The sequence below is a fragment of the Silurus aristotelis genome (assembly GCF_946808225.1).
Source record: "Silurus aristotelis genome assembly, chromosome: 10".
Taxonomy (NCBI): Eukaryota; Metazoa; Chordata; class Actinopteri; order Siluriformes; family Siluridae; genus Silurus; species Silurus aristotelis.
The window spans coordinates 2,615,668-2,631,053 of NC_139583.1; the positions used below are offsets into that span (position 1 = coordinate 2,615,668).

A 15,386-nucleotide genomic window follows, 5' to 3' on the forward strand; every position below is an offset into this window, starting at 1 on the left:
TATTGTCTACCCCAGCAAAAGTGGGTGTATAGGTTTCACTTCACATTGTCAACATCATGCAAATAACAGGGATGTACTCATAACCCTTCATAACAGACACCAATTCAAGCCATGACTGTGTCCATAATATCTTTATATTGTCAGAATTAAAGCAATGAACTTGTGCTCCGTGTTTCATGGATTATTTGATATTGTTCCTTACTGGAGTCAATACCCAGCATGCATTACTTATTCTCAAAAATCAGAAAACACCTTGCTGTGCTCGTGCAGAATATAACAGAGATGTTAAGAGTACCTTAAAGTCATACTTGAGTAAATTTATAGATACTTTGCTGCAAAACGAATGTTAAAAGTGACCAATTTCACTATATCTTGAGTAAAAGTCTTCGAGTATCTGATTAGAACAGTACTTTAGATTTGACTCGTATTTGACGTAGGCTCAAAGATGCACCAGTCCTTAACACCAACACATTATTTCCTAAAATACGAACCAAATAAACACTTCAACACTGCATTCAGCATCAACACAATGGACTCTTCAACACGCCAGATTGAAACAAAGATCAAACAAAGTGATCAAAAAGAAAAAGAAAAAGTAGTGAAGCAATATTCCAAAAAGGGATCTTTCATTAACAAATAAAATGACAGTAGTTTACATTCGTTTCGGCGTTATGAGGAAAAATGCTACAAAACGGTGTGTTTTTCGACCCCCAGAGGAGTAACTGTGTTAATCACGGCAGATTTTGGTGCTGATTTGAGACTTGGCGCATCAGTAAAACAAATGTTTACTGATTAAAAATATTTTTTCGGTGGAGGTAATTTATTTAGTTTATATATCTGAGCAAAGAAAATCCATCGTGAATAAACGTGTGTTGCGCTGAAGGTTTTAATTTCGTCTCTTTTATAGTTATTTATTAATTCATTTATTTACATTTTTATTTTCATTAATCGCACGTTAATAAAAACCAGTGCCGTTAAAATTAATTTGCATTTTAACACCCTTAATTGATATATGGTACATATAACGAATTTAAAATGTTGTTACCTAATAAATGTATCCAGGCTCAACATCCACCTTATAGAACACAAGCAGAGAAAATATGATGATCAGGAAAGTTTCTGTTCTCAGTCATGTTTACATCACTGACTCCCTCTGTCTCATCCATGTTAACCCCAGACTTCTTACTGCCTTCTACCTGCTCATTGTGAGCTTCAGAAACTAGTCTACGTCTGTGGTGTGAGAGACCGGAAATGATACACCAAAGGATTGAAAACGCAGAGCAATGACAGGAAACAGGTTGATTGTTTGAAAACGGCTCTTGAGAAGGAAACATTGACATTTTACCAAATAAATCAAAACTAACGTAACAAGTCTGTTTTGAAAATGTAAGAAGTAGAAAGTACAGATATTTGTGTAAAAATGTAATGAGTAAAGTAAAAAGTTGAGAACTGATACCAGAAAAATCTACTTAAGTACAGTAACAAAGTATTTAAACTTCGTTACTTTCCTTCTCTGTGCTGAAGACACCACCTGTGATATCTTGGACAGCTCCGGTGTTGTCCAGCCAGACCTTATTGTTCACTGAACCTTTTTTAGAAAAAAAAATCCCCACTTAGTACTTTAAAATGTCTTGATAGAGACCCGTTCTTAATGTCACGACAGTTTAAATTCTCAAGTGCTACTTTCACTGCTCAGAAAATTTCTTAGCAAATGTCCCTAAGCACAGCTTGCGCAGGGTCTCACCTCCCGCCTCCGAGGCGCCAAACAGTTTGCCGAAATATTTTTCCACGCTCTCTATCCGAAGTCCTCCTGTGCTTGGAGGTTTTTTTTTTCACCCTCTTAATGAACACTAAGAAATGATTTGGCAAAATGTTGAAATACAACACACACAGTAATCAGTGCTGATTATTACTTATTGAGAGAAAGAGAGTCTCTCGTGTTTCAGTTGACAGTTCAAGCAGGTTGCAAGAGAAAAATCCATTGATGGACTTAACGCAACGTCGCGATATTCTGCTCCGCCACACGGACACACACTTAGTTTAAGGTCAGGACTTTGGGTTCGGTGTAATTTAAAGTGATCGATATACAGCGGGCAGCACCAGCTGGGCAGGAACTCCTATTTGAGACATAAAAAAAGTGTTTTCTGTTTGCATCCCTCCCTCCATTTGTAATCTCTTTCTCTCCCCTAGAGGAAGGAGAAATGGGCTTCGGTAAGTCACGTGTTACAAATCGGGTCCGGCAGGAAAGTCTACCAACTACCAAGCACCGTCCACCAAATATTCTCCACACTCCCAAATGACTCCCGGCTCCAATCTAATGCCCACCGAATGAGTTTCCACATGACCGCTTGCTCAAATGGGAAATTGTAACATTAACCTCAGACGGCACGGAAGAATGAATAATCAATTAGTTACACAGTAAATTGGATGGAGAGCTGGGAGTGGAGAGGAGGAGATGCAACTCGTGGTGTTTTCAGCGGCTGAACGAGTGAAGAAGAGTGGAGGGCGACTCATTTTTCGATAAAAATGTCAAAACGAATGCTGTGCAAAATAATTAAAGAGAACTCTTCGGAACATTTGATGCAGCTTTTTCTTGTACAGGTCTGAAAAAAGCATTTCAGGAAATTCGTCTATCAAGCTGATGCATCACTATGTTCCTTATGTGAATTTCTAAATTGGCCAGAAATGAACAAAAAAAAAAAAACGACACTTAGAAGACCTTCAGACCTTTTAAAATTCTAAAAAACAAACAGAACACCATTCTTTTTACGTTGTTCATAATCTTGTCACTTATTTCTTTTTAACTCCTTTTATTTCGAAGATTATTTTGACAGTAATTCCTGAATACAGTTCAATTATTTATCAGGCAAATTTTTTTCTCGTTATTTCCGCCTCAGCTCGCCTCATCATCTCGCTCGTCACTCGGTTCAGTAGAGTGAAGTGAGACTTAACTGTCATGAATTAAACAAAAGGGCTGGTAAACAGCAGCTTCCTTTGCGTAGCAGGACAGAAAACTGGAGCTCTGAATGAAACAGAGCTGTCAGAAAGCAGGCATAGGGAAGCTTTAGGAGTTCCTGTGCACATCTAGAAAACTATAGGGTTTGGAAGCAAACCTTGCCACTGAAACCTTTGAAGGATGAAATGCAAGAGGGGTGGAACTGCGTCTAACTGAGCAGTGTACATGGTATGTTTTTCCTAAAAAAACCCTGATTTAAAGCCTCTGGCATGGAGGAGTTGGTGTTGAATCTATAATGATCTCAGATGTTGTCAAGTTGCTCAGGAGCTCCTTGTTCCACAACCCCAACTGACTGTATAAGACTAAAAGAACATTACTTATAGAACAAAGGACATTATTCATTTTTGCACACTTCAGCGCTCATGATGTTTGTTACTCGTAATGTCACGTGTAAGGTTTATTATTTTTTTATGATTTTTTAATTACACCTCTGTGTCACCCAGGTGAAGACCAGGTTCCTCTTCTGGGTCTGGTTCGTCTCAAGGTTTCTTTCTGTCTAAGGAAGATTTTACTTGAAACGCCCCCCCCCGAATTGCTCATCAGGAATAAATACAAATAATTTACTTATTGTATATCAAAATCTTAGTTTTTTCATTCTTACATTCTGTAAAGCTGCTTTGAGACAAAGTCCATTGTGAAAGTGCTATAGGAAAAACCAATCAAACTGAATTAAATTGAAAATTAAAAAGGGCCAAACCTCCGCCATCATATGAGAAATATCCGCCATTTATTGTTGCCAGGAATGTCAACAGAAGAGCTGATTTACAGCTGGGAAGTGGTTGCTCAGCTGTTACTAATTGGAAGATTGAGGGTTCAGGCTCTGGTTTCGCCAAGCTGCCACTCTTGCCCCTAGAGCAACGCCTTTTGCCCCTTTGTGCTTCAACGGTGCTGTACCATGGATGACCCTGGATTCCTGACATTTCTAGGGTTTGTGAATGAAAGATTCCACTCTGCTGTAACATACAGGTGACTAATAAAAGCCTATTTACAATTATTAAATTCAGCCACACACACAAAACTCAATAAAAGGGAGTGTTTAATGAGAGTTTATATTCTGTTATACTCAATGTAAGGAGCACACCAACACAGACAGATACTTGGTAACCAAGTCTAATGGAGCTTCCTGGACATGTCCTGCTGTGTTCCACAATGATAAAGACTCTGAGAGGGTCAATGATGGTGATATGATGGAAAGGGAGCAACATGGACATGTGCACAAGGTTGTCCCAGTCGACCCTGCTAATAACTACCTCTTGGGGACGAACACAGACAGGAAATTGAATTCCCTGACAAGACAAGATTGAGTGCAGAAAACCAGTAAAAGGAAAAAAAGTTTTTTTTTTTTTGCCTAAAATCTGCTGGTGCTGGAGACGATGTTGAAATTTTTAAAAAGGAAGGAACACCTGTGGACACACCGACACACTGCTGTGCTCCATCTGCTTGGATGCTCTTTATCTTTTTATTTTTTAATGAACTCTGCTGGCTGCCTCGCTGCAATTTGCATGGAATACAGGACCGTCGATGGCGCATGGTTCGAGCCTAGCCAAGGACACGCTCCGTATGCCGCATCCCCGTTCCGTCGTTTTTCCATCATCCGGCTCCACGTGTGGTTTTTTTTTGCATGATCTTTTAGGATTGAAAAAAACACAAAGCAGGGGTCATGTGGCAGGGCACATGGTGTAGGTTCTCACAGTGGCTTCGACGATGATGCCAAATAAACAAACCAATGCCAAAATGTCCTCAGAGAATTGTGCTGTAATAACAAGCTCTGAGTTTCTATGCGCAAATGCCAAACACATCAATCCTCACAAATTACTATCAGAGAAGATGCCTCACTTTTGCCACAGCTGTGCATCAAACTTTCCAACCACATCCACAAACTTGAAGCAATATCAGATCTGATTTGTTTCTTTAAATCTAGGTTTAGAAGAAGCCAGGTCTTTATGATTAACTTGCCAGAGTTCTGCATGTGAGTTGGTGCAGTTGAACAAGATACCTTTTAATGATGAACCCCTGCTGATGTTAAATAACTCATCAGTTTCTTGACATGTTGACATCCAGCTCATATCCAAGCAGGCAAATTGATCCTGGCAGGAAGAATGTAGTTTATTGAAGCGTCCCTGTGTGAATTTGTGAAGGTTTTTTTTATTTTTTATAGAGTTGTTCTCCCGGTGCAGTGCAGAAACTTTTAGCGTCAATAAACATAAAAAATCGACTCTTCTGACCTTCCCTTCATAGGGACAGCTGACAAGTGATGGTGTGCTCATATTGAACCAACAAACAGTTTATCATTCAGCTGTGGAGGAGCAAGACAGCACTGTTTCAGCACCATGAACTGAGCAGATATAAATCTGAAGCCAAATACAATCTCATCTCGCTGAAAACTCAATCAATGTCAGGTTCAGCTGAGGAGCCAAAATGTGTGAGATTTTAAATTACAGGGCAATTTTTTTTTTTAGCTTATTAGATTACTGACACTGAGAGGAAATGAATGTTCTTACAGCAACCAGACACTGGTTCATGGCTCAATATGCCAAGGGTAAGTACAATATTGCTTTCTAAATCACTTTCTGATCCTCAACGAGCTGAAAAAGCAATCAGCAATAATCTGGTCACGAAGAAAAAAAAATAGCATTATTGTATGTAGGTTCCTAAAAACGCTTCAGGATAAGATTCATGGAACTGAACAAATAGAAAAAGCTGCTGAAATGTTGATCAGACAGCATTTCTGTAGCCCAGGTGTATGATCGCAGAACATAGAAAAAGCAGTCCTGACAGAAATGGCTGTGTCTTGATGATGATGTACTCAAGTTAATAACACTGCGAATACTGTTAATACTACACACACTTCCTAAACACTAAGAGGCAATGACATAGTTATGTGAATTTGAACCTGTCAGAGTTTCAACAAACATAAACCTGCTGTGTCTGCGGGATGTTTGGTGCCGATGTGGCTCGCTAGTGTTCTTCAATTTGTTAGTGGGTGTCAGTAGCAGCAGCCGTCATGCAGTGAGACAGTGAGATGTTCCTCCAGGCTTGTAGATAGACATAAACTCTGCTCCATTTATTAAATGTTGGGGAGATTTAAGCAGGGCTGCAGGTGGAGAAGAGCTGGAGAACCTGTGAGGGATTTTAATAACAATAAAATATCACCTTGGACATTTATAATAAAGGGAGAGACTGAAAGAGGGTGTGTGTGTGTGTGTGTGTGTGTGTGTGTGTGTGTGTGTGTGTGTGTGTGTGTGTGTGTGAGTGTGTGTGCGTTGACTATTACTCTATTCATATAGTTGCCGATGTTGACAGTGTGATGAGCCTTCTCTCTTTCTCTTTATTAGCGAGACGCTGATTCTTCTCAGTTCTCCACCACGTAGAAATATTGCGAGCGATGAACGCCACGGCTGCGGCGCAATTCATTTCATTTCATTTCAGCAGCCGAGATGCGACTCGTCATATATAAAAGAGGCCAATAAATAAAGCTGTGGAAATGACGAGAATATGAGTCGACGTTCCCGTAACCGCACACGAGTTGTTCGAATACGAGGAAATAATGAAACATCAGTGCTACATTTACATATCTATATATATGTAAAGCTTTCTGTCACGATAGACCAGGTTTGCTTTGATTTCTGTTCCATTTTTACTCTTGTATAGCATTCATTTACTGCTATCTCTCTACCTTTTAATGAATAATATTCTTCACAGCGTCATTGGACTATACCCTCTTCAAACCACCAGAGCACACTCTTACACATACACTATACTGACACAAGTTTGTGGACCCCTGACTATAAGATAGTGATTTATTTTTAACATCTTGTTCCACATTTAGGCCCTATTTCTTGTTATAATAACCTCTAATCTTCTTGGGAGATGCTCCACTAGATTTTAGATTCTCATTTAGATACAAGAGTGTTAGTAAAGTTTATGTAGGTGAAGTGAGGAGGCCTGGGGTGCAGTCAGAGTTCACAGTCACCCTAAAAGGGGTTCGAATAGGGTTGGAACTCTATAGCAGAAGATCTATGTAAAGCATATCTTCATAGAGATGGCATTGTGCACAGGGGCTGTGTGATACTGGAACTAGGTTGGGGTCTACTGTTGAGTGAAGGGAAAGTGCTACCACATTTAAAGACGCTCGTGCAGCTCATCTTTTGTGGTAACAGTTTGGAGAAGAAAGATAGGTACTCGGCAGATGTACTGCACAGCACGGTGGAATTCTTTCTTCTCATATCCCAGCAATGTAAGGAAGCTGTGGTCGGAGCACAGGGTCAGCCATGCCCTGGAGCGCTCAGAGCCTTGATTGCCCAGAGTGTGGCAGCTTGGTGATACCATAGCTCAAAACGCCGGGCTTCCGATCAGGAATCAAAAACTTTAATTAGTAACTCAAAACCTCAACCTACCACCTTCCAGAACTTCCTCAGGGTGGAAAATTCTGGTGTCACAAAACTTAAATGAAGTATAGCTGATTTTTTTGTACATTTTATTGGTGGGGGTTTGGTGGCCAAATACAGAAGATGTTGTTGTTGAATGAAATAATGATCTTGATGCTGAGATGTTTGTCGTTAGTGACGGCGATGGACAGGATTAGAAATGAGTTTAGAGGGACAGCACATGTAGGACGTTTTGGAGACAAGGTGAGGGAGGAGAGATTGAGATGGTTTGGACATGTGCAGAGGAGGGACATGGGGTATATCAGTAGGAGAATGCTGAGGATGGAGCCACCAGGAAGGAGGAAAAGAGGAAGATCAAGGAGGAGGTTTATAGATGTGGTGAGGGAAGACGTGCAGGTAGTTTGTTTGAAGGGAGCAGCCAAAAGAAGAAGAAGAAGAAAATAATTCTCTCCAAAAAATAACAAAAAAAAAACTGGGTAAACACGATGCTTTGCAATCCCGTGATTTGCTTTGCGCAATCTAATTTAACATAAAGTCATTATTTGTTTGAACGCCGAGATAAAAAGGATTGAAGGGATAAACAGCGCACCAGAAAAAAAAAACCCAGCAGAAATCACAAACAACGGTTCAGTTAATTCATCATCACTGAGGCTCTTATAATTCACAGCTTTGTGAGTGTGAGTTACAAAAACAAATTGGTGTGTAGAACTCGGTTTGCGTGTCAGATGTTTAAAGCTGTCATTATCCGGCGCTCCGTTACACACAACAGTGTCTAGCGGTGTGTATCGTTCTATTTCTATCGCTGGTTCTGTATTTCCTGTTTTATAAAAAAACCTGCATTACTCATTTTAATGCATGTCTCGTAAACAAGACAACCAGATAAAATCTTTTTACGAATCTCCGTCCCGATCTCCTCGTCCTGGAATCTAATTTATTAGAGTTTGACGTGTTTATGTCTCTGCCCTGTGAGCGCCTTGAAAAGTCTTTTGTGTTGACATGAAGGCGCCCGCTTGTGGTTTTTCGCGTGTGACATTTGCGCCCCGGCTGCACAAAACCCCGTCCTTCAGACGCCGTTTCAGCGGGAGACCGGCTGCACAGCGGCTCAAATGTCACACAAAGACACCGGTGTAAAAGTGCTAACATCAGCGCAGCCCGGAGGAGGGATGTTTTTACATCCTTCATAATTGTGCAACTGGAAACCTGCTCCTGAGTGAGTGTTACAGTGACAGAGACGGACAGGGCGAGCGCACACCTTTTATATCGAACCTGTCATTTTCTAACACTCGCTGATGTTATGAGACTTTTTTACACAGCTAATTTGAGTCATATGTAATGAAATCCACAGAAATGCTGGAATAATATCAGGGGGCCTGAATCGAGGTGGTTAAATGTACCTGCTTATATTGTACAAGGTCATGTGGGGTCTTGAGAATATTCCAGGGAACACAGGAGAGCAGGGGGATTGCTATGGATTATTTGGCAACCCACTGCACAAGTGCTCACACACACTTTAGCCTTCAATCACCCTAAAATGCGCGTGCGCGCGTGTGTGTGTGTGTGTGTGTGTGTGTGTGTGTGTGTGTGTGTGTGTGTGTGTGTGCGTCAGGGGGGGTTCAAATAAAACTTTTAACAACAATAAAGATTTGTCCAATCTAAAATAAGTTCTGTATTTACCTACCGTATAGCAGCTATAAATGCTCTTTCTCTCACTTGATTTTTTTCTCCTGTCATAATAGTAAGATAAATAAATATATATAATACAATAAGAGGAAAAAAAAAACCATGCTGCTATTTCATGGAATAAAAACCTAACATCCTCTGTGATGTTTTCACGAAACTGACATCGGAGACTATCTCGAGAAATATCTCGAATGATTTAAAGGCACGTGAACATTCTATCAGCTTTACCCTTGTATGCCGTCCACCATCCATGTCCTTGTTGTCACTATAGCAACGATTGCAGGATCGACGCGTAAATATATTAGCGCACCTGTCATTTATGTCACAGCTCCTGTCAGACGTAATTATAGGAAACTAATCAACACCTCCAGAGAGTTCAGTTGCGCTGTTGTGTAATAATCATTATCCAATATTCAAGAAGTTCTTTACAACACTTGAACCATCTGTTAGCACAGGCACGGCTACGAAATGAGTTAGCACCTGACAGAAGTAACGGAGGAGTCGTAGCACTGTTGATGTTCAGTTTTGGATCAAAAAATCGGAGAAAGAGAGAAAGAAAGAGAAAGAAAGAGAAAGGGATAAAAGTCTGATGCTGCATTGGAATTAGCAGGATCCACAATGACAATGTGTTCCCGTACATCGACAGCTGCTACGCCTGATACACACACACACACACACACACACACACACACTCACACACTTACACACACACATTGGTGCCGATGTAATAAAACACTGACAGACATCTTTTATACATTTACTCCATCAGCATGAAGACCCATAGGGCTTTTACACCCGAGTAATAACCAAATTACACTAAATTCTATAAACCGGCCACAGCACGGTGTCAATCATCTGAGTGTCGGTCCCTGAGCCCGCTGCATAAACCCGGGTGTGTGTGTGTGTGTGTTTGTGTGTGTGTGTGTTAGCCGCAAGTGTGTTTACCCTCTCAGTTTGTTGCGAACGATGTTGGCTGAGCTTCTGAGTCACATAATTACTACTCGCTCGCACTCATACCTCTCTCGCCGGATGTGGTGTGTGTGTGTGTGTGTGTGTGTGTGTGTGTGTGTGTGTGTGCGTGTCGTAAAACATGTCAGATCTATCACTGTAATCATTGTATCATGCCGTCCCTTGAGGAGTTGTTCAGAGAAAATGCTCATTAAAGGGGCGGGGCTTTGTTCTGAGGCGCTTTCTTTCTCGAAAGCTTCTCTCATTCCAGGAAAATTGTAGCTCCGAAGTTGGATTTCTCAATAGAAGGTCATGAATTAAAATCCTAAAACCACCAAGCTGCTACTTGGGCCCTTGAACAAGGCCCCTTTCCTCTCAACTGCTTCTTTATGTAAATTTATATTTCTTTTTTATCCTGTTTTAAATGTGCCAAATGACGTAAATAGAACTGTAATTTCCCAGACTTCCACTCTGAGACAGAGGGTAAATTCCGGTTTTTAGGGTCAGTGTGTGGAACGCTGTCACTTTTCCCCTACAGCGTCTTATTGTGTCCTGTTGCTTTGCCAGTGGTGGACAGTAAGGAAGTAAAATTAATTTATTACACATGTTCTGATTGCCTTCCCGTGGGCTCACCACCTGCAGGAGGGACCGTAAGGGACGGTGCTGTGAGGATTGGGCAGCAGTCGAAGGCGGGGGCCTGCTTAGACTGCTGCCCCCGCGACCCGAATTACGGATAAGCGGGAGAAAATAAATGAATGAATGAATGAATGTTTTGATTGGCGCTTGGTGTATCTACTGATGTGTCTACAGTTCAGCATCATTTCAACATTTAGAGAGGAATAAATGATGAAGAAACTCCAGACTCGAACTCCCCACAACACACGTGACCTTGTTTGCGAGAAGTGGACGAAAAGAAGGTTTTGGGCTCATTATAATTGTAATAGAAAATCAATCAGTGTTTTACTCATTTTATTAATTGATCAGTGTGTTAAGAGAAACATCAGATTCTTTTCACATAAACTGAGCAAACTTGAACAAGAGTCTTCTGACAAAAATGATCATTGGAACATTATAGCGTAATAAATAATAGTTCTTCGGAAACTTAAGTACATTTGAAGCCACTTTTACTGGAGTAATATTTTGCTGAGTGTATCTCCATTGTAACGCAAGTACATTGTTTGTGTATTTCGTCCAACACTGTGCTTTGTGCATAATTGCTATAGGCTAACCGAGGTGTGTGGAGTTTGCACAGAATCAGATCTACATACGAACGTAGCTTTAGTGACACAACTGCTTATCCATACATCAGAAGAAAAAAATGACAAAGACATGGTAAAACTCAAAGTCAAAAACTGTAACAGAAGAACAAACAAGAAAGAAAGAAAGAAAAAAAGAAAGAAAGAAAGAAAGAAAGAAAGAAAGAAAGAAAGAAAGAAAGAAAGAAAGAAAGAAAGAAAGAATGTGGAACTTTCAAAGTTTGAACAGTTAAAAGGGTCAGAACTGCGATGGATGTAACAACATGACACACTTCCTGTGTATAAAGTCTATGTTTTGATGCCCTGATGCCTTCTGGGAAATGTCTACAGCAATACCTGGGCAAAAAATTGGCAAAAATGAATGTTTTTTTCTTTTTTTCAAGCCTAGCACTGGAACTCAAGTGTGTTCTGGTTGAATAACACTGGTGGTCCTCAAACTGAAAAGAAAAATCTTTTCAAGGAAAAATGTCAGGAAGGCTTTATATGGGTAACAAGAGCAAGAGTCTGTGGGGAGGTGAGACAAAAAAGAGGGAGCAGCTGAATGGCAGGATATACTGTATGTGTGTGAGAGAGGACGAAGAGCTTTATAGTGGTACTAGAACTAACTGACCATTTATGGACCAACCTAATTGTTTGTCTTTGAAGCAAATGGATTCTTTCCACAAGCTCATTTTCATGTTGAGAACAAATAAGGAAGGCTTCATTTGTGACAGAATCCACAAGCCTTAAACCATATTTGTTCTCTGGCCATCCCTATCAAGTCCAAGTGACCCTGGTACCCTGATGGTGACTAACAACATTTCAAAGCATGCCCTTTGCACTTTTTCTGCTACATAAAGACTTCTTGGGCCTTGCATCTGGAGTTTTCAGAGCCCCCACCTTTTTTAAAACACAAATTCATCCCCATTTTTGACTATCTTTCTCTTTTTCTTTCTCACAGGGGTGGAGTTTAGTGGCATGACACGGCAGACGAGAGAGGTATGTGTGTGTTTGTCTTCAAAAAAAATTAAATCTGCTCTGTTACGCAGGTTCATACCTGCTCACCTTTATGAATGTTTTTGCCTCTGTGGTGCAGGAACTGTGTGCCCAGCAGGACAGTGACATGAAACGTGGTTCTACAGGAGTACGCTCGAATAGACAGCATGGACAAGACGCCTTGAGTGCCGATATCTCCATCTCCCCCATACAGTTTCCCGCTTTCGAGTGGAACAAACCAAATCAAGCTTCTCAGCAGATCACCAAACGCCACCGGAAACTCCTCAAGACCAGCACAGTGATTCGGCCTCTGTCTAATTCTTCCTCCTTCTTTTCATCGTCATCATCGTCATTGTCGTCATCACACTCTGTATCCAACAGCTGGAGGCATCTCTCACGTATCCAGGAGGCTCGTCGTCGCCTCATCAAGGAAGTGTGTGGGAAATACCGGAGCAACATCTCACGAACAATAACACCACACCATGTGTCTCGCATCTATGTAGAGGACAGGCACAAGCTGCTTTACTGCGAGGTCCCCAAAGCAGGCTGCTCAAACTGGAAGCGGGTGTTGATGGTGCTCGCTGGCACTGCATCCTCTACGCGTGAAATTAATCATGATGCCGTCCACTACAGCAACCATTTAAAGCGTCTGGACAGCTTCGATCGGCGTGCCATCGCCGAGCGTCTCCGCTCCTACACCAAGGTTCTGTTTGTCCGTGAACCGATGGAACGTCTAGTCTCAGCCTTCAGGGACAAGTTTGAAAGCCCCAACTCATACTACCACCCCGTGTTCGGGAAGCCCATCATCTCCAAGTACAGGGTGAATGCATCAACATCGGCACTCAGGACAGGGAGCGGTGTCACCTTCCAGGAGTTTATCCGCTACTTGCTGGATGTCCATCGTCCTGTCGGCATGGATATTCACTGGGAGCCGGTGAGCCAGCTCTGCAGCCCGTGCTTGCTTGACTATGATTTTATTGGCAAGTTTGAGACCTTGGAGGAGGAAGCCAACTTCCTGTTGCGCAAAACGGGAGCCCCAAAAAATCTTACCTTCCCCACATTTAAGGACAGGAACCCTGAAGCTGCCAGGACTTCCACACAAATCACACGGCACTACTTCACCCAGCTCACCGCCTTGGACAGGCAACGGGCCTACGACTTCTATTACATGGACTATCTAATGTTTAACTACTCCAAACCCTTTGAAGACTTGTATTGACACAACCGGTTGCTGGTTTTTTTGTCGTCTTGGCAGTATTTAAAACATTTCAAAAAGTCACAAACTGCAGGTGTATAAAAGCTACACATTTATATATTATTAACTCGTGCTAACTGCTAAAACTGCTGCTTCATTGCATTAACACAAACCCTGATTGATGAGACTGAAAGTGATCTGTCAGATCATCTATATATCAGACAAACAGAACAATTCTCCATTTATCTATCGGTTCTCTTTCCACCATTCCATTCAGTCAAAGTAACATCCCTCGCTCCAGAGTGCGCACTCACGATATTTTAAAGTACAGATGTAACTGTAATATTCTGTTTTGTAAAAAGGGCATTCAGATGAATCTATTTTTCTATGTATTTGTATAAATACGGCTTTATGTTTAGCTCTGCGTGTGTGTGTGTGTGTGTGTGTGTGTGTGTGTGTGTGTGTGTGTGTGTGTGTGTGGGTGTGTGAGATAATTATCCACGCTGAATAATAGATGTATTCCCTTGTTAAGGGTCATGTCACACTCACGAACTGTTATTAAGCATTTCCCCTCGGACCAAAAAACATCAATAACTCCATGTTTTCACCGCTCACTTTGATCCTATACATACAGTTCAGTGGCTTACATAAGTTTTGGCCCCCCTCTTTCTTTAATACTCCACATCACACTGCCCTCTACATCTGCTCAATTCAAACCAACCACCTGCATATCTTTCCCTTACCACATCCATAAACCTCTTTCTTGGCCTTCCTCTTTTTTTCCATCCATAGTGATCTTCTTCCAATATCCCCCATGCCCTTCCTCTGCACCATCCATATCACTCCTGATGATCTTCAACAGCTCACCTCCAGCTCCGTGTCCTGTCTTTATGTCATTGCCAGTGTATCTAAATCATACACCATAGCAGGGTTAATGACCATCTCATACGCTTTTCTATCCACTCTTGCAGATACCCTTCTATCACAAATCACCCACTCCACTCATTTTCTCACTTCTCCAGATCACTTCCATATCGAATTGTTCATATTACCTTCTTGAACTTTCTATTTAATTTTCATGGAACCGCTACAGCTTCTGTAGAACTTCTGAATTGGTACTCCAAAGACCAACCACCCTTCCCCCCAAAAAAAACTAGTTTTAACTCAAATATTGTAATAACGATGTAACGCTAAATGTTGTTAACCTGTAATAATAATGTAATAACCATGTAATAACACTGTAATAACTTTGCAGGGTTTTTTTTCTCCTTTGTTTGTAGACCTGAGCAGTAATTGTTCTTGTTTTGTCGGTTCCAGATGATGTAACTTCCAGCTCTCATAACAGCTGCGTATAGCGAGATTACACTATTTTCTTATTTGATGTTATTTTTGAAAGTAGAGATAAAGGTAAAGAAAAACAGAGCTTTATGGAAAATGGAAGTATATTAACAGAGGTTCTATAGAATATAAAGAATATCGTTACAGATATTAAGTTGTGTACGGAGCACATGTTCGATGCACAGACGTGTTTTTGATGCAGCGTGTTCAATCCCTAATGTACTAATGAAGTGTATCGGATGCTGTGTAGGAACTCGGGCAGAAACATTTAGTTCTCTTCTCCCTCGACCCGTTTCTCCACTGAAGATGGTCGTACAGTGAAAAATACGTGAATGTAAACGTGATTTCTAGTGCACACGTACAGATTTCTCATCTGATGCCCTTTGCTTATATTTACACTGCCAATGAAGCGGCGTGAATCAGGTAGACATTCTTCAGGTGGTGAATCACTCTCTCTCTCTCTCTCTCTCTCTCTCTCTCTCTCTCTCTCTATCTATCTATCTATCTATCTATCTATCTATCTATCTATCTATCTATCTATCTATCTATCTATCTATCTATCTATCTATCTATCTGTCTGTTGAGTGTCT

General features: G+C 41.1%; 1 protein-coding gene and 1 long non-coding RNA gene across 2 annotated transcripts in view; one reads left to right on the forward strand and one right to left on the reverse strand.

Moving 5' to 3' along the window:
* The window catches only part of chst8 (carbohydrate (N-acetylgalactosamine 4-0) sulfotransferase 8), an 89,420-nt gene extending 74,588 nt beyond the window's left edge, over window positions 1-14,832 (forward strand). Inside the window, exons 4-5 of the mRNA XM_083552450.1 lie at window positions 12,229-12,266; window positions 12,364-14,832. Of these exons, the coding sequence (XP_083408576.1) occupies window positions 12,229-12,266; window positions 12,364-13,482 (1,157 nt within the window). The 3' untranslated portion in view covers window positions 13,483-14,832. The remainder of the gene's footprint in view (window positions 1-12,228; window positions 12,267-12,363) is intronic.
* The window catches only part of LOC310732192, a 137,852-nt gene that overhangs the window by 28,312 nt on the left and 94,154 nt on the right, over window positions 1-15,386 (reverse strand). The window lies entirely within an intron of this gene.